At 45.5% G+C, this 23,021-nt stretch overlaps 1 protein-coding gene across 1 annotated transcript in view; it reads right to left on the bottom strand.

Moving 5' to 3' along the window:
- KIAA1549L (KIAA1549 like) overlaps nt 1–23,021 on the bottom strand; it is a 118,660-nt gene that overhangs the window by 54,074 nt on the left and 41,565 nt on the right. The window contains exons 11-13 of the mRNA XM_030333177.1: nt 16,293–16,483; nt 9,096–9,223; nt 3,701–3,879 (exon numbers count right to left, since the gene is read on the bottom strand). Coding sequence (XP_030189037.1) covers nt 3,701–3,879; nt 9,096–9,223; nt 16,293–16,483 — 498 coding nt within the window. The remainder of the gene's footprint in view (nt 1–3,700; nt 3,880–9,095; nt 9,224–16,292; nt 16,484–23,021) is intronic.

Genomic DNA, 23,021 nt, shown 5'->3' with positions numbered 1-23,021 from the left:
ATCTGTTCTCCTACTGGGATGGGGTGATGAGCCTGGCAGAAAAAGGGAGTGAAATGTTGAATTTAGCTGAGATCCAGAATGTGTCCCCATGACATTCACATCACCAAGCTGGGGTTTAAAGATCCAGGCATGGCGACCACTCTCTGGGTCCTTACTGGGCAGAACATGCTGATCAAGAGCAGTTAGCAGTGCATTAGTGACAACCTCAGAGGCCTTTATCACTGGGCTTGTGTGTCTGGTGGCAGAAGTGTGCCTAACAAAAGATTTGGAGGGCATGATTGGCTTTGAGAAGACACACAGGTCCCCAAGGTATAGAAGCGGGCAATATAAAATGATAAATGATCAACAAATCCTTGCTCATTGGCTGACTAATTAATAATACCAATGGTAATGTACTTATTGTGTGCTAAGCATTGTTCTAAGGATTTTACTTATATTAACTCATTTGATTTTCCCAATAGCCCCATTTTACAAATGGAAATACCGAGGCACAAAGAAACGAACTAACCTGCCTAAGGTCACAAGAAGAGTAAGTAGAAGAGATGAATTCAAATCCTTGAAGCATAGCTTGAGAGTCTGTGCTCTTTTAAGCACAATGCTAGTTTTCACTAATGGGCCGCAGTGAGTTAAAGAGAGGGAAGGAGCACTGGACAGGGATTCAGGGCTCCCGAACATCGTATCATGGCTATCACAATAACTACCGTGTGACTCTGAGCAAGCCACTTGACCCTCTGGCCTCAGTTTCTTTGTCTAAAAAATGAGGAAGTTAGCACAGAAGTGCTCTGTAAGTCTATAACCAGTGAAGTTCCTTCTAAAAATGGAGGAACCTTGGGCCTCAGGCCCCCAGCCCTGCCTCACCACACTGCCACGCTGCCTTGCACCCTCCACAGGGCCAGGCCCCTGCCCACACCGCTTGCCTCCCCTGTATGGGGACCTGCAGCGACCCAGGCCTGGGGCTTCCCAGGTTGGAGTTGTCTTCCCAGCCCCCATGGGGAGGAAACAGAGATACCTGTGGCATAACAAGCCCCCCTACACCTACTTGGCCATGGTTGCCTGGGTGGTACAGGCTGCACCCTCCCACAGGTTGAAGCTGGCCCAGATCATCCATCAGGTCCGGGCCACATTCCCCTTCTTCAGGGACTACTGTAGGGCTAGAAGGATTCCATCTGCCACAACCTCTCCTCAAACTGATGCTCCCGCAAGGTGCCTAAAGATCCTGGGAAGCTCCAGGTCAAGGGCAACTTCTGGGCGGTCATCATGAGCCTGATCCTAGCTGAGGGGCTGGGGCTGCACAACATGGCCCTGTGTTGGGGCTGGCAGAGCAGGGGCTTGTGGGGAGCCTTTGCCAAGGACCTGGGCCCCTACATGCTGCACAGCTGGTGATACCGGCTCCCCACTTCCCAGCCACCGCCCAGTGAGGGCGTTAGCATAAAGTCTTTGCTAGGGGACACCAGGGAGAGGGCACCATGGAGCAGCTGAGGTCCAGCTGGCTCTGGGCACAGTGGGAAGGAGGTGGTGCCCACTCCAGTGCTGCCCTCTGAGAGGCCTCTGTGGCCCCTTCATCCCCTCCCTGGGCTCAGTAGAGCAGAGGGAGAGACTTCCCAGAGGGGAACCAGGAAGCCTGCACCCTCTCCCCTGAGCACAGAGTCTGCTCCTTCCACTTACTGCAGAGTACCCCAGACCCTGGGGGGCTGTCCAGTGGGAGTCACAGGCCTTCACTTTGGGGGCAGCTGCCCACCTCCTACTTGCCCATCTACACTCCCAATGTGATAATGCTCTTGGTTCCAGTACTACCCATATCCTGTCCCCATGCCCACCTTCAATTGGCCCAGCCTACTAGGGGGTGGCCCCTGAAACCCATGGCCCCTCAGGGTTGTTCTGGGATCTAGATGCCCTTTTCCAGGGGATGCCACTCAACAAGAGCATCTATGATATGGGTTAGCCATGTCTGGGATCCACCTGCCTCCAGTCCAGGGGGTTGCTCTCCTGATACAGCCTGTAAGGCTCCCAGAACAGGGATGCTTTTCTCCCCTACCCCTTCCTGCCACCATCGGTTTGTTGGGAAACCAAGGCCAAGAGGACCAAGAGGTGTCTGTGGCCACAGAAGCCTGGAAACACTAGGCACCAGTGGTGCTGAGAATCCACGATGTTTATTGGACTATCCCACAAAGGGTTGTGACCCAGCTGGGCACCACCCTGGCCTCAATGGTCAGTCATGCCTCTCCTACCCCCAGAGGTAAGACTGGAAGGAATGGGGCTTTGCTTGGAGTAGTGCCTTCCTGATCCTACTTTCTCTGGTCCTCTCTATCCATCCATTCCTTTCTTCCATCCATCATCCCTATGTGTCACTTCCGTTCCCTGGCTCTGGGCTAGGGGAAGGAGAACCAAATGGTGGCTCCAGCATAAAATCTTGTCCTCCTTCATCTCCTTGGGAATGAGGAAGCACCTTTTTGGGGAAAAGATAACAGTAAAGGAGTAAACAAACAAACAAAAAACCCCAAAATTGATGAACCTCAACCTATCACACCTTTATGCCAGCTCAGTCTTCCTGTCCAGAAAGCAAGAGGCACTTCCTGAATCATGTGGCCCGGATCGGGGAATGAGGATGAGCCCCTGATATGGTTTCAACACCCAGGTATACAGGGGCCTGGCATGTTCCTTAAGGTGTGATGGGGAAAGGACTTTAAAACCTTGGAAATCTCCCACCTGTTGTAGGTAACAACAGCAGAGTATAAACAAATGGAATGAACAATCAACACAACAGCTGGACAAGAGAGAAAAAACGAAGTATGTGTGTATGCACCTGTAAGGTGCAGGTTCCACATTGCATGTTCTTAAAAATTCATAAGCATTTTCAGCGCACTGACCATTCTGGGGCAGGAGATACTCTTTCCCTGACTTTCCCTTTTGCTCTTCTCTAACCTGCCCACACCTACTATCCATCCATCCATCCATCTGTTTTTTTTTTGTTTTTTTTTTGGTCAAATCATCATTCTCTGGAGTATGTTACAAAGTTTTTCCAGACTCTTAGGAAAATTGATTAACATCACGATATGCATTGATATCCTCCTGGGAGCAGGCAGGGGGTTGTTTCCAGCTTGCTAAAAGGAGTAAAAGTCATTTCAAAGCCCATGTAGTAGACCACATTCCTGTCTGTATGACATTATCTCCACTGGTTCTTTATCAACTCAAGCCCCTTTTATTCTACTACAACTGGCACCCCGTAATGAACAGTTTAGGAATGTTACCAAAGAAGGCAGATGGTTGTGTGTGTGTGCTTACAGTGCGGAAGAACTTCTGATGTTTCTCTTCATAACTACTGTTTTTAAAAACCCACAATTTTTAAATAAACTCCACCCTCAATGTGGGGCTTGAACTCACAACCCCAAGATCAAGTGTCACATGCTCTATTGACTGAGTCACCCAGGTGCCCCATAACTACAGTTTTTAAAAAGTCCCCTTGGGCTTCTTAAGAAAGGCAAAAACTCCTCAAAAACATCACCCAACATTTTTTTTTGGGTGACTCGTGTCCTGATTCATCCCGTCGAGGCCGGTGCACACGGAGGTAAACATGACCGACAGAGTCCTGTACACCTGGACGCAACCTGCACCCAGCATTCCCAGGTGGTGTCTCTTAGTCTGAATTCCCAGAGGCCTGGCTGCACTGGCTGTCCCCCGCTCTGGGTCGCCAAGTGCTCACCTCACCGTTGAGGACTGCTGACTCCTGGCTCCGGTCCGATGTGGGATGTACCACGGGGAGGGCTGTGGGTTTTATTGCGATGAGCTGCACAGATCCAGAAGATGTGTCAAAGGGATCAGCAGCCGCCTTGCCAGAGTTGTCAAAAAGCACCGCTCCTTCCTCTTCGTCACTCGCAGGCACTGAAGCACAACACAAACACCCTGATTTTTATGGTGTAGGGGAGCTGCATGATCCTGGGGGAATCTGTGTAAGGCTCAACGCCTAAGGACACTACTTTATTCAAAGTGACCTCAGCAACAATAGCACCTGGTTCTTTGCCAAGGGCTCACTATTGTTCAAGGGTTTCTCTTAAGATCTATACGAGTCATTCTTCCACTGCATGATCAATGGGTAGGAAAGAACTGTAAAGGTTTGAATATAAACAGTAACAATCATTCTTTCAAAATTGTGACAAAATGTTTTTGGGGAAAAAAAGTAATTTTTTTTTTCTCTATGTTTGAGTTGGAGATGAAAAAAGTACAATTTGGCCAAACCTGGCAACTATTCTTAAATACGACAGTCAAAGGAGTAACAGCATTCAGTTCAGTCTGTGCCACCAAAGCCATCCCGTTTTGCAAGATGTAAGGGTAGTAAGTCTTCCCTGGTCAACCAGCCATAGGAACTGCTGCTAACATTTGGTTTATTTTTTTCTTTCTCAAGGCTGCTTCTCCAATGATTTGGGTTAGGGTTTTTTCATTTGTCGAAACAAAAGAAAGCTAAGAAATAACTGCCAGAGAAACTAATTTAAAACTGTAGACAACTTCCCTAATTAAATAGAGTGAATTCTGCCTACACTCTGTTAAAGTAATTCTCCCTGCTGACAGATAATTCTGCCCTGATTGCTGAAAGACACCAGTCTGCCTCGTGCTTCCACAACTAAGCTGGCAGAAGAAGTTCCAGGGCCAGTAGTACCTTGCTGATTGACTTGTGCTTAAAGCACACTCCCATTAGGTAACTCTAAGAATGACAGTTTATGGAGCACGGCTGGGCAAGAGATAAATTAAGCCTGTTCAAACAACTAAACCAGTAGGCAACTTAGGAGCAAAATCGGTGTTCTATAAAATATGAACGTAATAGAAGTGTATTCATCTTTCCTACTGCTTGCTCAAGAGATCGGGACGTCATTTAAATTACCCAGAAACACATAGTTTGTATCATATTGTCACTCTATCATAATCATAGATTTGTCAAATTAAGCTGAGTAAATTGTTATTTTACAATGGGGCCAAAACACCTCATGGTCTAACAAAAGGCTATAATTGGAGTATTTCCTGCTTCTGTGGACTTATTTGCAAATAGGCCACCAAACAGCCAATGACAGAAGAAAATCGCTACTCATACATCTTTTAAAGTAGAGTTTTGCTGGTCAATTCTTGCCTGGCCACCATTATGTCAGACCTGGACAACTACTATGAAAGCCACCTATGGCAGCCAGCCTCCAAGATGGCACCCAAGATGGCCCTAGCCTCCTGATATTCACAGTCACGATGAACAGGACCGATCCATGTAACCAATAGGAAATAGCAGAAATGACAGTGTGTTACTTCCAAGGCTAGGTCATAAAAAAACAAAACAAAACAAAACAAAAAAACCCTTGTGGCTTCCACCTTGCTCTCTCGTGGATCACTTATTCTGGGGAAAGTCAACTACCATGTTATGAGGACACTCAAACAGCCCTATGAAGAAACCCACGCAGCACGAAACTGAGACTCCTTCCAATAACTATGTGAGCAAGCCATCTTGTAAGTGGACTGAAGTCCCAGTCAAGCCTTTAGATGACTACAACCCAGGTCAACATCTTGACTATGACCTCCTGAGGTACTCTGAGCCAGAACCACCCAACTAAGCCACTCCTTAATTCCTGATCTGCAGACATTACGTGAGATAATAAACATAGATTGTCATTTTGGTTGCCAGGTGTTGGGATGGTTTGTTATGCAGTGATACATACATAATCCACCTAAACAACCTCTCTCCTGTGAGCTTCCACCCTTGTTGTCCTACTTAAGATACATAGTCACAGCAGCCAGGATGATTATCTCTTCAAAAGGTAACCAGATCACAGGACTCCTATGATCATAACCCTCCAAAGCCTCATCTCTCTCAGAATAAAACCCTGAGTCTTTGTGAGTTGGCTCTGACCACCTGGCCGAGCACATGTCCTACCTCTCCCTTTATCCACTTTGCTCCAGCTACAATGGCCTGCTTGAACAGCCTACATCAGGCTTGTTCGCACCTCTGGGATTCTGTATTAGGTGTTCGTTCAGAATGCTCTTTCCCTAGGTCTTTACATGCCTGGTTCCTTCTTATTTTTCAACTACAGCTTGAAAAAAAACTTCCTTATTCATGAATCTAAAATAACCTGCCCATCAGCTTGTTATGTTATACTTTCTGCATAGTACTTCTCTCTGCTGCCTTGTACTGATTTAACCTGTGCCCATCCCTGCCCCTAGAATATAAGCTCCATTCTTGCCTACCCTTTAAAAGGCAGATGTCTATTGCCTTTAATGGTGTCTCAGGTATAGCTGGCTTTTCATAAGGATTTTCTGCATCAATGAAGGAAGGAAGGAATGAATGACTACAATTTCCTGACTTTGGAAAGGAGATTGTTGTTAGTTGTTAGTACTTGCAAAACAGGTGAACATGTAGAAGTTCAAGTTCTGTGATCACTAAACCATGCAGAGGGTGAAGAGACAGCACACAGCAGTTTTACTGATTCTGGGTTGTGACACCCTCACTTCCCATGTGGACAGGGTAAGGAGAGAGCATAACTATAATGGGATGGGAAAAGGATACCCTGGAAGTTGGACAAACTACAGTTCTTGCCCATCCTTATTCTCAAATAAGATTCGGATGTGTACAATAACCCCTCCAGGTTTATGAGAAAAATAATTAGTTATCCTGCTCCTTGCCAAAAGACTGATGTAAAAAGAGAATATGTTAAATATTCATTTATTAAAGTGTGGGAGTACAGCAGGTTCGTGGGAATATTTGATGCATAATTAGTCCCTAAAGGAAAAAATGTGGGAGAATGCTGAAGGAAAGGGCCACAGCTAAACTGTAGAAGTGCCCTGGACACCATCACATCAGCATCATCATAAATGTCACTGTCCCCAATCTAGTTGTATCTTATTTTCACTGTTGGTTTTAACTTCCATAAATCAGGAATTCCTTCCTTCCTTCCCACCTTCCTTCCTTCCTCCCTCCCTCCCTCCCTTCGGCTTGTCTTCCATTCCAAAAAAACACACTACTGATATTTTGGTGAGCTCTAACCTCACGGATATATGAGAATGTGGAGCCCTGTGATGAAGAAAAGGACAGGTTCTATGGAAGGTCCACCCCAGAATTCTGATGGGCTTCAGCATTTGCTGGATTTTACCTTAAACAAATCGGTCCCATCATTTCTGTGTGAAAATTTCAAGCTGAACCTCACTGAATGGGAACCTGAGGCACAAGAGAAGCGGCCAACCCTGAAAACTCACTTTCTGTTTCTTTCCGACAAAAATAAAATGCAATGAAGTACCATAAACCTGGAGAAAGGATGGCTTTTTGATAGAACAAACGTATTAAAACCTCAACATAGCACAGTAATTGGATTTCATTCATGCAGGCTGCTCTTGTTATTTCTGAGACTGATATTTAAATAATCAAAGTGACCTAAACAATAAGGAGGCAGGTAGAGTGGTGGAAAAACAAGAACGGAAGGTCAGCAGGAACATTTGGGGCAGGTCAGTATCTCCCCAGCCAGGGTGGGGAGTGATGGGGTCTGAAACAGGCTCTGCTCCCTCCTCCCCTGTGGATTAAATGCAAGGGAGAGGGAAGGGCGTAATCTTATAAATGTGATTTACTGACAGAGGAGTCTGTACATTGTACATTTTTAAGCAAGCAAAAGGACACAGAACAGTATGTACATTGATTCGCTTTATTAACAAAGCAATACAACAAAAAACATTGTGTGTGTTGTCATATGCATAGTAAGAAGGTCTGAGAAAGACACATGCTGAGTTACTCAAGGTCATCTGAGGACCCGGGTGGGTGATGGGACATGTGTGGGAGGACAGATTTTGACTTTATATATTTCTGGGAAGCCTTCTGTGAGCTGGCTTGGCAGAGAGGTGATAGGTAGGATTTCTGGTGGTCTCACGTAGGATAGATATTCCAGGAAAACCCCACGTGCCAGACCCTGATTCTGGTGTAGAAAGCACAGCCTCTGTGTTACAGGCCATGGGGAATTCAGGAGAAGAAGAAATTCAAGAATCAAATCAGTATGACAATTTAAACCAGTGCTTTATATAATGGCTGGAAATGGGAATGGAGACCACATTTTCCCTGCAGAAGACAAATCTATTGTGCAACATTATTCCTTGTTTTTCTTTTTTAGGCCAGAAAAAAGAAACAAAGGAATATTCTGGAGCTACCTCCAAGAGAGAGTCCCTGAACCACACTCCATCAAATTCCTTTAAAAGGGAAGCACGCCTAACCCCAGTGCCAGATTGTTTGGCTTTTCATGTGGCATTTCTGTAGGATGCCACCTAACAACCCACTGAGACCTGAAAGGAATTTCTTCTAATATGAGTGGCAGCACCAGGTAGTTGAACCTGGGCTCCAGTCAGCCAGCATCAAACATGGAAGGGGTGCATGGAGATGATGGCCAGGACAAAGATGGGGCCAGGAGGAGGGGACACACAAGGATGTCCAACAGACACAACGTATAGATAGTGCAGCAACACAGTAAGGCTGTGTTCTGATGACTTTGAAATAAACTCCAATGCCCATCCTTTATAGGGAGGGAAAAGATCTGTGTGAGAGAGAAACCAAACAGATACGTTTCCCTGGAGAATAAAGGCAGAAGCACAGGCTGAGTTTTATGATGACGGATTTATTACTGTGCTGTTTTTCCTAGGAGAGGTGGATTGGTGGCATCTGGATTCACTGGCAGAGACTGAACCCCTAAGACTTATCAAGGGAGTGAGGGCAAGAAAATGAGAGGAATCTCCACAACCAGCAGTAAGTCAGAGATCTGCTGCCCAAGTGGACCTGTGGCTAGGAATCCTGTCAATTCAGCCAAGAATTAGAAACATTCCAGGCAAACACCAGCTCATGCTGCACAGGGCTTTTCTAAGGCACTGCTCAATTCCATAAGAACAGGGAGCAGAGGGCATGAGACACAATAATGCAGAAAAGGGAGAGGCGATACCCCAGGAGGTAGTTAGCAGACTCCTGACCCTTCTGGGGCACACCAGAGAGAAGAAGGTAGGGTTATAGCGCATGGGTCTGTGTGAACGTGGGCGCACACGTGTGTGCAAGTGTGTGTGGGACGGGCCCAGGGGTGGTGATGGCAAGGAGGGCTTCTCACCATTTCTCTTCCGTGCCTCCTCCTTTGTCACTTTCTGCTGTGCCATTACATTCTGGGGCGAGCGCCTCCCTGAGCTGGGCTTCCCTGATTCCTTGCTGATGACAGAGCCATTCTCACTGGGCGACCTGCTGGAAGTAACCATAGCAACAGGGAGATGGTAAGTTTCGACTCCAGCAGCCTCCTCTCAAGGTTATTTTATTTGTGCAGTTTATGTCTGTTGCCTTTCGTTCTGGTTTTATCCACAAAGAAGAAATGATACAGGAAAAGAAAACACAGCAAGCCCCACACTACAGCGTGGGTTAAGCAGCTGGTCGCTGTGGAGTGCATTGTTTACGTGGAGCGCTTAGCTCCAAAGAGAAGTTCAGTGAGCGCGGCCCTCAGGTCCCATCTCTGTTCCATTAACCCCCAGTGACTATGGAAACGGCGGTGATGGCGTTTGTAAGCATGCCCTCTTTTTAAAACACGGCACTTTGGATAGTGTTGCAGAGCATTTGATTCACGTGACATCTACAGGGACGTGCATTAGACACGGTTCTCTTTGCCTATTCCCTTTACAGATATACTTTGACCACTAAAGCTTAAGTCACTCCACCACTGAGTTATTCTGTCTTACACATATCCGCACGTGTGCACACAAGCACATTCTTTCACTGTGCTAACTGGTAACCACTTACACTTGAAACTACCAATTTCAGCTATTGATTTCTTCAGGAAATATGTCATGTGCACCAGCTTTGTGCTGGGCATTATGCCAGGTACACTGGTATACAGAGATACTAGGACACCACCCATGCTGTCCAAGGGCTCCCCATCACAAGCACCAAGTAGGTGCCAAAGACTATGCAGAATGCTTTCAAAACTGTTAGTGGATCATTACGACAATCCACTGGTTTGGTGACTGTCACCCTTGTTTAGCAAGTGAGGAATGTGAAGGCGAGTGGCAAATCAGTCCTGGAAACCAGCGCTCCCCCTGCAGGTAGGGGCTCTCCTCCACACCAGAGTGCCTACAGAGTCCTACAATGTCCTCAGATGAGGCAGGCATTACATAGGGCAAGCCACAGGGCCTTCTCCCCTTCCCTTAGGTGGGGGGTGATTCTGATCTTCTGAAACTCTGTGGGAAACGGACTCTTAGAGCCCCTGCTGAGGTTCGTGCTCCCTCAGGTCTCGGATCATCATAAAGTCCAACTGCCTTCCCTTCTGTGGAGACAATCAGGAGGCAGATATCCAGAGGCCTCGTCAAACTTCTTATTCTTCTCTGTCAATTGTCCACATTCGGAACCTAAAGGCCCCTACAATGGAAAATTGGCTGGAATAACACGTAGTACTTGACCAGTAAGTAAGCAGCTTTTTAAGTGGAAGCTATGTATCTTTGTAGATGTTCTTTTTCCTTCCCCTCCCTTTTCCCTTTTCATCCTATGGGAATGGAGAATTCTCGGTCCTGTACTCTTTAGTACACTTCAGCACCCTAAAACCGTGACCAATGACAGTGCCCACTCACATCCATGGGATAATGCAAAATCTGCCCAGAGGGTTCCACAGAACAACAGAACCAAATGAGACATTCCTTGCCAAAGTTCCACAGACAACTGTAAGTTTAGGAAATGTTGTCTATTATATTCCTTCTTTGGGTGCTCCTAATGCACATTAACATATCAAAGGCCCCATCAGTCCTATCATAAACGGTCCTATCATCTCCTTTTGTTTAATCCACCATTTCCCAGTTTATTTGGCCCCAAATCTCCTTCACCATAAGATAGAAATACAAAGAATGCAGCTTGAGAAGATATAGATAAGGCATTAATTTTTTTTAAAGATTTTACTTTTTAAAGTAATTTCTAACCCCCAACATGGGGTTCAGACCCACAACCCTGAGATCAAGAGTCACATGCTCCACTGACTGAGCCAGCCAGGTGCCCCCGATAATTTATTAAGTGTATATAATTTACCCAACATCTATTTGAGCACAGAGTGCTGCCTATACAAATATACATACAAAGAGAAGACATAAGCCCTTGGATGGTTTTCAGAACCTCACAGTTAATGGCACCTACTCTTCCAACTGGCTTTGTTAGGACAACAAGGCTTTCATTGAGGTCCAGAAAGGAAGAAAGGGGAAAGGCTTCTTATAACCCATTTTCACATTCATGATACACTTAACAGTGTTTGTATCATTTGCATAGTCTTTCCTTCATTTGATCCTGAAACAATTTTCTGGCTGTTCCTCTCAACTCCAGGGAAAGGTATGAATGAACACATTTCTGGGGAGAAACTCCATCTCTGCTTTACTCTTTCATCCACTTATGAACTTATGTTTACATGGAGCCATCAACCCAAACTTCTGGTCAAAAACATAAGGTGAGACTTGTGTATGTGTCCACTCACATGACAGTAACAAAACTGTTTCTGAGAGCAAGAAAGTGCCCCTTGTGAGGCCATAGTTTTAGGCTACTGAACTCAACAGTCCCCCTCCCCCCCTTCTGGGGATATGGGTGTACCTGGAGTCCGGATGAAGAGTCATGGAGGTGGGGATTAATCAATTGCTGAACAATTATGGCCAATCACTGAATTAAAGTACCCATTGCCCATGGCTGTCCCTATGAGGTTGATTCTCTATCTTTGCCCATTAGTCCCAGTCACAGGCCAACGAAAGAGCATCCCCAGGAGCCTTAGTGAGAGGAAAAGGACCTGCAACACCTATCCGATTATCTGCGAGTGGCTGAATCCTCAGATTTCAGTTTGAAAACCATTTTTAAAAACTGAGATACCTTAATGACCATCAGATCACTGGTTTCTCCTATTTTTCACTTGCAAAACTTTTCGGATCACCTAACAGACCCATTCTGAGAGGTTATGCAGGCCACAACCAGCAGGAATGAGGAGACTGATGTGGCAAGACGGAAACGCCAGAAAAATAAATGCAAGGTGGGTTTGGTTTTGGTTTCAGCATCTTAATATCTTCCCAAATGCATTGGACTCCCATGGTCAGCTGAACTGGAACAGAGGTGAGGTTTCTCGCATAGCTTTGGCAATGATACAGCCCTTAGTAAATTTCCGTTTTTATGGTAACATTATGAAGCAAATGTAGAAATCATTCAGCTGCATAGACACTGTTTTCTTTATCTATATTTGTTTCATAAGCCCATATTTCCTAATAAAATTCTGGGGGTAAGTAATTGAGTTTGTTTACCAAAAGTAGATTCCTTGCTAATTCAAGAAGAAATGTTTGTTCTAAAAAAAAAAAAAAAAAAAAAAAGACCATTTTTAAAGAAATCCTTACATAATTTAAATCATTCAACTAGAATGGGTAGAAAATAATTTTTATTCTTCCCAGCAGTGCTATGTTAATATTCTCATTTTAGTAATTCTATTTACCTCTTTTCAGTGTCCTCTAGTAGGTGATAAATATGTTTTTAACATGCCTGTATTGTATTTGGCAAAGATCATAATGAGAATAATTACTGCAGGTAATCCTACTTGCCAGTCAACTCAGATAAATAATCTATTGCTTCATATGTTTCAACTCTTCATGCTGAGGCAGACTCTTGCAGTTCTGATCCCAATTTATTCTCACCTCCCTGTAACCAAGCTTTGGTAGCCTCCTCCCACACTGACTCTGGACTAGACCATGTGTCTTATTTTGGCCAACAGGACAGTAGTGAACTTGACACAAGCAAAGGTTTGAGAAGTGTTGCCCCTGGGGGCTTGTTTTCTTGCGGTACATGGAACACCCTGTGAGACAACCTGCGAGAAATCCAGAGCTGGCCTGCTGGAGGATGAGAGACCATGTAGCCCCAGTTACCTGGCCACCCCAGACAAGGTTATCACCAACAAGCCAGCCTGGCCAACCTACCACCTGACCACAGACACATGAGTGAGCCCAGCTGAGATTAGCCAAGCCCATCTTAGCCCAGAACCACCACCCTGAGCTGAGCCCAAACTTCTGACCCACCAAAAATCAGGAGCTAAATAAAAGGCTGCTATTTTAAGCTGCTAAGCTGTGGAGTAGCTTATTGTGGAGCAATAGATAACTCATCCACATCCCCTCAACCTTCTTTCCTACCCAGGCTGAAATCCAACCCTCTGTTTCTCTGTACCTCTGAGGTACAAAGAGCTCCTGGAGGGAAAACAGAGACTTGTTGCACGACTCCAGCACAAACTTTGTGTATTTGACACAGACAATCCTTCTTTCCCCTTCAAACTACTCCCTTCTCTTGGCTTCCTGGATTCTATTCTTGCTTTGTCCTCCCCAGGGCTTTTTTCCTGATGCTTTTTGGTCTCCTGTGCTGATTCCCCTTCATCACCTGGACCTCTAATCATTGTAGTGTTCCAGGGGTCAGGTCGTGGGTCTCTTTTCTATCTATACTCTCCCAGGTGACCCCATCCAGTGTCACAGCTTAACTAAATACTGACAACTCCTCATTTATATTTCTACTCTGGACCTCTCCTCTGAACCCCAGACTTCTACAGTTAGCTGAGTTCTGAACACTTCCACTTGAATGTCTAAGTGACATCTCAAACTTAACATGCCCACATCCAAACTCATGATCATCCCCTACAAATTTCTTCTTTCTAGTCCTCTCCCATACAACCAATGGCAAATTCATCCCTCTCTATTTCTACTCCTCCCAACAATCTATCAGCAAATCAAGGCTAACTACAGCTTTTCCTTCAAAAGATGTCTAGAACCCTATCACTTCTCACACCACCATGCCTTGGCCCACACCACCATCCACATCACCTGGACTACTGTCATAACCTCCTAACTGTCTCTCTGCTTCCATTCCACTTCTACACCATCTGTTTTCCATACAGCATCCTTTAAAATGGCAAGTCACATCATGTCACTGTTCTTCTCAAAACCCTCCAATGACTTCCGATCTTTACTCATGATGAAATTCCAAGTCCCGACTTTGATCGATAAAAGCCTAATATGATCAAATTCAGGCAACTTCTCTGATTCATCCACCACTACTTCCTCCCTAGTTCACATCAGTCTCTTTGGCCTTCTTGCTCTTCTTTAAGTATTTTAAGAGATTCCCTCCTCTGGGCTTTGCACACACTGTTCCATCTGCTTGGAACATTCTTCTCCAAGATAGCTTTGAGGCTTATACATCATTTCATTCAGGTCTTTCTCAAGTGTCACTTTATCAGAAAGGCCGTCCCTGACTTCCTAGCTAAAATAGCAGCATGTCTCCCTTTCCATTGCTCTATCTTCTTACCATGCTTTGGTTTTCTTCTTCATAATGCATCACCACCTGACTTACTATGTATCTATTTCTCAGTTTATTGTCTATCTCTCCCCACCAGATTGTGAGCACCGTGAGAGTAGGAACTTTGTCTTGTTCCCTGCAGTATCCCCAGTGCCTGGTAAACAGCAATCAGTTAGTATCTATTAGGTGAAGGGAGGGAGAGAAAAAAGGAGGCAGAGATGATGTAGCTTTTCTAGCATCCATTGTGGTCTCAGGCAATGGAGAAGGGACTTGGCAATGGCAGTTGGTTTGGCCAGCCAACAAGCCTTGCCATAGAATTCATTACCTCTTTATAACACTATTGTAAAGTCCTTACAACAAGTCTCCTGGCCTCTAGCCTAACCTCTTCCATCTATCATCCACACTGCCACTGGAGCAGTCTTTCTAAAATTCAGACTGGACATCACTGTCTTCCCAAAGAACTTTTAGTGGCTTCCCACTGCCCAGAGAATAAAGGTCAAACTCCATAGCCTGGCGGTTAAGACCCTCCACAATTTTCACTTATCTTCTGGTTTCATCCTTACTGCATCCCAACCACTGTGAACTCTAAACCCTAGGGACATTTGCCATTATGTGAATTATCTCTCCACAACTATTGACACTCTACTCACCCTCCGAGGCCCAGCTAAAACATAAGCTCCTCCCCAATCCTTTCCCTCATCAGATTTAAGTTCTTCCTTTCTTTTCCATAGTACTTCGTTCAGACTCCTCTATGAGCACCTGCACATCATGCTTGGTTTCCAGGTATTTATCTCTTGGTGTCTCCATCATGAGATCCTTGGGGGTCAGGAACCAATCATAAACCTTTCTGTAGGCCTCCCAATGCCTGTCAAAGTGCTCTGTTCACGGTAAAAGCTCCTAAAAACGGTTTTTGAACTAAAACCATACACTACTGAAAAACTGCCAGATAAAATACAACTCTACTGAATCAAAGGCACTGCTTTTAAAATAAGTTAAAAAATCTAAGTGTGATGCCAGTGCCAAATTTGTTGTAATAAATATGAAAGCAAAATTTCTACTCTTGTGGCTGATCAGTGATGTAAAACCTTATGAATTATGGCTCATGAGAAGCAAGTATTGTGATTCTTGTCACCTACTTTAGTCTCCTCAAAAACTCAAAATAAGCATGAAGGGGATTTTGTTTTTAATGTTCATTTATTTTTGAGAGAGAGAGAGACAGAGGTGAGCGGGGGTGGGGCAGAGAGAGGGAGACACAGAATCCAAAGCAGGCTCCGGGCTCTGAGCTGTAAGTACAGAGCCTGATGTAGGGCTCAAACTCATGAACCGTGAGATCATGACCTGAGCTGAAGTCAGATGCTTGACTGACTAAGCCACCCAGACACCCCAAGGGGAGTTTTTTTTTTAAGTTTATTTATTTATTTGGAGAGAGGGTGGGCATGAGCTGGGGAGGGGCAGAGAGAGAGAGAGAGAGAGAGAGAGAGAGAGAGAGAGAATTCTAAGCAGGCTCCACACTGTCAGCAGAGAGCCTGAGGTGGGGCTCAGACCCACAAACTATGAGATCATGATCTGAGCCGAGATTGAGAGTTGGATCCTCGACCGACTGAGCCACCCAGGCACCCCTGAAGGGGAGAATTTATTTATTTATTTATTTATTTATTTATTTATTTATTTATTTATTTATTTTTAAATGTTTATTTTATTTTTTCAGAGAGTGGAAGCAGGGGAGGGGCAGAGAAAGAGGAGGGCGGAGGATCCAAAGCAGGCTCTGCCCTCACAGCAGCAAGTCCTATGTGGGGCTCGAACTCACCAACTGTGAGATCACGACCTGAGCCAAAGTCAGATGCTCAACCAACTGAGCCACCCAAGGTGCCCCGGAAGGCGGGAATTTTTAAAGAGAAAAGTGGTATTAACTTGAGGCTTCCACTGCTCTCACCATCAATGATTTCCCTTTTTGATTTGGAGAGGCAGAAGTTGATCCCATGCCTACCTCTTTCTGGTTTCGGTGGACTTGGCCGTCTTGATGGTGCTTCCGTCCTGGGCGATGTCTCTTTCCTGAGAGGCAGGAGCATCTCTAACAGGGAGCGGTAGGACCACCGTTTCCTGAGTCACAGGGACAACCTCCTCATCCGCCCCTTGCTGGCCCAGGTGCTGCTTGGCATAGTCAAAGCCTTGCACAGGCTGCAAAGAGGAAACAGATTTGTGGTCACGTTTTTGGCAAAGTGTGACTCTAATGACGGCTTTAAGAGAAGATGGGCAGGAGAGTGCATGTGATAGGACCATACTTAGCTTTCTGATGAACGAGAGTTAACCCAAATCTCCCTCATAATTTCTATCTGCGAAATCAGAATCTGTGCTAATTCCACTTAGCTATAGAATCTCTACGGGGAAGACTTACTTGGAAAAATGAATAGTGTAAACAAGATGCAAATATGTGTGTGAGAACAAACTTCTTCCAGGAATTAAAAAAAAATGTTTATATACATTTATTTATTTTTGAGAGACAGAGTCAGAGCACAAGTGGGGGAGGGGCAGAGAGAGGAGACACAGGATCCGAAACAGGCTCTAGGCTCCTAGCTGTCAGCACAGAGCCCTACGCAGGGCTCGAACCCACAAACCGTGAGATCATGACCTGAGCCAAAGTCGGATGCTTAACCGACTGAGCCACCCAGGCGCCCCAAGGAATTTTAAACAACCAATTTTAAGTTACTGGATACTGCTAATTAGAGACTCTTAATTATTATATGAAATAGGTCCTGTATCATCTCCTGCCTAGGAACATCTCGTCATCCCTGAACCCTACTTTCACATGGCCTTATGCATAGTAAGGGGTGTGTGACTTTGCCAAGTCGCTGGGATTCTGAACCTCAATTTTCTCATCTGAGAAATGAAGATAATCAGATCTGCGGTACCTAAGCCACACCTGAGTATTAAAGGGGAATCACAGCTCTGAAAACAGAGGGAAAGAAACGTGCTCCCACATGTGAAGCAGTACAATCATTAATAATAAAATGGAATTTATGGAATCACTCAAATCCAGACCTATGGCTCTCCTATGATTCATTACTGGGTAATTAGCAAGGCTTTTATTGCACAATGTCTGAAATCCCAAGTGAATAGGGCAGCTGTGAACAAAGCCCAGTAGACATCTATTAGTGGGGCAATAAAAAACCAAGAGGTGTATTTTAACAATTCCTGGGAGTGTCTCTATTCTGCTTTACACACCAGAGCAGCACAACACAGATTTAAGGCAAGACAGTGGGGGGGGCGGTGGTGGAAAGCACCAGCTCCAAAAGCAGACTGCCTGGGTTCCAATCCCGGTTCTCCCACGTATTAGCTAGGTGACCTTGGGTAAGACACTGAAATTCTCGGCACATCAGTTTCCTCACCTATAAAATGGAGATCATAGCAGGGTAAACAGGATCAAATGTGTAAGTATGTGGAAGTGATTTAACCACCCTCAAAGAGATGCTGCGTGGATTAAGTAGGTAAATGTATGTTCAGCATTTAGTGAAGTGCTTGGTACGTTGTAAGTGCTCAATCGATAATAGTTAATATTGTTAGCCTTCCATTAAATCATAGACCAGGTGCAATAGAAATCAGTGATTCTTTTCAGGAAAATTTGGAGATGAGGGTTGCCTGGGTGGCTTGGTCCATTAAACGTCCCACAGTCTCACCTCAGGTCTTAATCTCAGAGTCATGTGTTTAAGCCCTGCATTGGGCTCCATGTTGGGCATGGAGCCTACTTAAAAAAGAAGAGAAAAGAAAAGAAAATTTGGGGAAGAAACTCCACCTCCACAATGTGTGTTTCATTGGAACTTGACATGGAGAGAAGCCCCTCCTTCAGCAGTGAATTTAGCTAAGAAATGTAACAGAGAGGCTCCAGCCAAATGGAATGGTTTAGGACTGTGGCCCAGCCTACCAAATCTTACTACCACATCTCAGGACAAGACGGAGTTATATTGCTAAATCCAGCAAAGCTTCCTTATTTCAAGCTGTCTGTAGTTCTGCCATGGACAGTTCCCCCAATTCCCAGGGAAACTCACTCTGGAAAGTGTGCTCAGCCCTTCCTCTTCACTGAGACACACACTCTGACCCAAATGGTGACCATGGACATTCCGTGCCAGGATCCGGGAACGTGCTTCTGAAATAGTGTTTGTCTGTTCAATTCCTCCCTCCTATGGTGCCACACGAAACAGAATGGAGCCTGCGAACAACCTGGTCACGTTCCTAGACTACTGAATTGCCAGCTCCTCCAACCAATGGTCACCAATTGGATTCACCTGAAATGTTTCTAGAAGCTGAGCTTTTCTCTCCAGGTCCACTGTTTCATTGTCTCCTGGCTTGGTCTTGTGGCTTCCATTCAGATCCTTTGACCAGCTTCCAAAGTTATCTCCCTAAAAACCACATCAAGTCATGTACTCCGCCATTATAAGTCTCTCGTCGGGGGTGCCTGAGTGGCCCAGTTAGTTAAGCATCTGACTCTTGATCTCAGCCCAGGTCTTGATCTCAGGGTGTTGAGTTTAAGCCCTGCATTCGGCTCTGCGCTGGGTGCAAAGCCTACTTAAAAAAAAATGTTTTGGGGCACCTGGGTGGCTCAGTTGGTCAAGCATCTGAATTCGGCTCAGATCACGATCTTGCAGTTCGTGGGTTCTAGTCCCACATCGGGATCTGTGCTGATGGCTCAGAGCCTGGAGATTGCTTCAGATTCTGTCTCTCTCTCTCTGCCCCTCCCCTGCTCACACTCTGTCTTTCAAAAATAAATAAACATTAAGAAAAAAATTTTAAAAAGTGTTTCACGGCACTCAAACTCTTCAGCAAGGCATTTAAGGCCTTTTGCAGTCTGGCTGGACCCACCTGCTCAGCCACGCCTCCTGTTGGTACCTTTTCCATAATCCTCCCATGCCCTCATTAGCCTATTCAGCATAGTGCCAACTACAGTTACTGAGCACTGGCTTGTGCCTCGGACTGTGCCTGGTGCTGGATATATGAGGATGAATAATAGCCAGTCCATGCCCTCAAGGCATTCACAGTTTCAGCCTTATTTGGTATGACTGGTACAGTGCTGAATGCATGATGTCAATTATGACATTTCATCCGCACTGCAGTTCAGGGGGTGGCATTATTATGATTCTCCATTTTAAAGATAAATAAACTGAGGGTTGGAGAGGTTAAGCAACTTCTCAGGCTCACCCAGCTGGTCAGGGGTGGGGTCGGGATTTGCACCCAGGTCCGAGTGATGCAGAGCCAGGACATCTGAGCACTGCCTGATGATTCCTCCCATGGCCTTTCCCCTCATCCTGCAGCCTACCATCTTGGTTGGGCATCTGCTACCGTACTTGGTCTGGCTCCCATGTTGAGACTACTGGCCTGTCTGTGAGGAACTGAGAGTCTCCGATGGCAGCTAAGGCTTCCCAAGAACCTAGTTAGGACAGCAAGCTGGATCTGGTCCTCTCCCTCTTGCCCCCACTCTCCCTGGATTTGGCACCTCACCCTTCACACTGTGTTGAAGTTACCTGCTAGATACTTCAGGGGACTGGGTTGATGATGAGTGAGCAGAAACAGAGATATTAAGGAAGGACAGGCTTCAAGGGTGGCCACTGTTATTAGGTTAGTAATAACAGTTCTCACATATGCTCAGTCCTGACAGCCTTCAAAACACTGACACCTCATTTTGTGCTCACAAACACCCTCTGAGGAAGCAGGGCAAACATCACAGTCTTCGTTTAACAGGCAAGAACACAAAAGCTCAGAGAAGTCCAGTGACTTGCCCAAGATCACACAGCTAAGTGGTGAAAGACTCAAGACCAGTCCCTCACTCTTCTGACTGATGGGTAGTGGTCTTTCAGGCCTCAGTTTGAAAATCACCTGAAATTAATTAATTGCCATTGGACACACCCTCGTGACCCCTGATACTATTAAGACATAATGAAGTATCTATAGCTGCTTCAACGAGTTTTGTAAAATTAGAAAATCAAAATAATCCTCAACAATTTCAAAGGTAGACATGCTATCCAGACCTTTGAAGAAAAAAAGGACCTTTATAATAATGAAGGCCAACTTGTATGTAATATTTATATGCCAGGCACAGCTCAAAGTAACTTACGAAAATCAATCCTCACAACAACCTATAAGTAAACACTGTTATCATCCCCATTTCACAGATGGGAAAACTGAGGCACAAAGAGGTTAAATACAGGCCACACAGTCTGTGAAAAAGAGGAAACAGCTGGGCACCTTCAGGGGGTGACTGACCTATCCCGGGCAGATGGTCATGCCAACCATTGTGGGCCCTCCATGCTCCATCCTGCATCTGGATGTGGCCCTACCTACTGTCCTGTAAGGCTGCCTGCTCCAGGAAGCTGTGTTCTCATCAATTGTATGAAGGGAAACACTGGGCAAAGGCTGTGAATCCAATGACAGAGTAAAGAGAAATGAACCAGGAAGAAAGAAGCTCATGAGAGCCCTGACACCTGGCCCTCCTGCGTTTATCATTTTCTCAACACTACCTACAGAAGCCTAGCTGACAACCATGGTAACAGGGTCACGTCTATGGTACCTTGTCTCCGAAGAAGGGTACGGCCGTGCACGCCCTGGCCTCGGCTCCCAGGACGGCTGCACTCAGCTCCTCTTAGCCTGTCAAGTCTATTACTGAGACTCAGCAGGGATCCCCGGGAATGTCCTGTGGCACTGCCGTCTGCATTCTAAAGACACGATGATGTCCCTGGAGACTAGGAGACCATCCTCCCACGCTATGGAGTGGTCACGAAGGCTAACTTTTTCATTCCGCCTCTTTCCTTGGCATTAAATGAATTCTGGTCACACACACACGGTGTGAGATGCGACACGGGCAGCTCTCTCCTCTCCAACACTGCAGTGTCCCTGGGTTGCGAGGGCAGAAGGACTGCGGTAACAAAGAGGCAGTTCCACCCCGCTGGCTTCCTGTGATAAAGGAGCTTTGCAAATCAAAGTGCGGAGCTCAGCCTCATTGAGGGAGAAAACAACCAGAGCTACCACACACAACTGAATTCAGTCTTCTCCTGGAACATAAATTGGCTTGATTTTCAAAATCGGCCACGTATCTCTTCAAGCACAATTCACCAGGTAGGAACATAAAAGGGGCTATGAAAACCCACAAACATGAATCTCTTCCAGCTCCAAACAGCTTTCAAGCCAGAAGGTACACTGAAATCGTGTGCTGCCCCACTCACCTCAGCAAATTAATAAAATTTTGGGTTAATCTGTAACACAGAGTTGCCATTTACAATCTCAGTATGGCATGTTTTGCATTCCTGGACTCGGCTGCAGTTAGATTCTGGTAATTACTGTTATGTCTGGAAGGCTCAGGTTGTAACTAAGCTAAGATGGAAATGAAAGGCCCCTTCTTGGAACAGTTTTATTTGTCACTGCTTGGGCGATGGCCAACACTGTGCTGCATCTGGAAAGCGGGTGCCCTTTGTGTCAACAGAAACAGAACAACATTCTTTGGAGTTTGGCTCTTTGGCAGACAGAGCGTCTAATCAAACTGCAGCTTTGCAACAGGTGAATTAGTTTAACAAACGATAAAATTCAATTGATTTCTTTTGCTGAAGCAAGGTGTGATCGTCCAGAAAGAACCAGGCATGCATGACTGCTGGCAAGGACTATCTCCATGACCTGCATTCCAATGGAATGAAAATTCCTTTTGCTGTTTCATTCCTGCACAGGTGGACAAAGCTCAGAAGTTCAGTGATGGAGGAAGAGTCTACCTGCCAAATCTCAGGGCTCAGGAATGGGTATAATGTGGAAAGAGCCCAAAGACACAGCTATGGGCTTGAGTTGCTCCTTTTGCTGCTAGTTATGTGACTTTGGACAAATCCCTACAGCCTCTCTTTCCTTAGCCTTCTCAACAGTAATGTGAAAATAATAAAACCTGCCCTGACTATGATCTACCTTATAGGGCTGCTGTGATGAGCAGATGAGGTCACAGACCCAGAAGAACCCAGCAAATTGTAAGGCATTATTTAAAGATCAGGTATTACAGATTACTGTACTTCCCTCGAGGGGATATCATGAAGGGAGCTATGTGACTGGAAAATTAGCGCTGGGAGTTTCCTCAGTCCACTCCCCTCCCCGTCACCAGAGGTGTGGAGGCTGTGCAGGGTGCACGGGCTCCCGGCCAGCCTCCAGTTGAGCCACCGAACCAGCGTGTGATGACTGCCTGGCCAAGACTCTGCAGCTTGCCCATCATGGCAGCCTTCGAAGATAAGTCACTCCGGTCAATGGAAGAAGGAAAATTTTGAGTCTCATGTGTCCAGAAGAGCCCTGCATTAGGAGCCAAAAGCCCTGGTTCTACCATCAGTTCTGCTACTTACAAACTGTGTGATCTTAGAGCTACTTCTCTGGAAAAGGACGATGTCAGATTAGATGGCCTCCACAGCCCCTTTCAGGTCTATCCAGCTCCTAATTTTCTGTGTCTCAGTTTCCTCACCTGCAAAACAATGGCTCTTCCTTAAAGCATTGCTATGAGGATGGGAGCTGCTGTATGTAAAGCCATCAGACGGCTCAGAGAGAGAGCATTATTAGGTAAGCATTAGCTATCGTGGCCTGACGATAAACACAAATGGTGCACAATGATGGGAGTATACTGAAAAACACTGAATTGTACACTTAAAAATGGTTAAGGTGATAGATTTTATGTTATGTATTATTTACTATAATTTCTTTAAAAATCTGAATA

This window comes from Lynx canadensis, chromosome D1 (genome assembly GCF_007474595.2).
Source record: "Lynx canadensis isolate LIC74 chromosome D1, mLynCan4.pri.v2, whole genome shotgun sequence".
In the NCBI taxonomy this organism is placed as follows: Eukaryota; Metazoa; Chordata; class Mammalia; order Carnivora; family Felidae; genus Lynx; species Lynx canadensis.
This window is presented reverse-complemented; position numbering and strand designations above follow the sequence as displayed.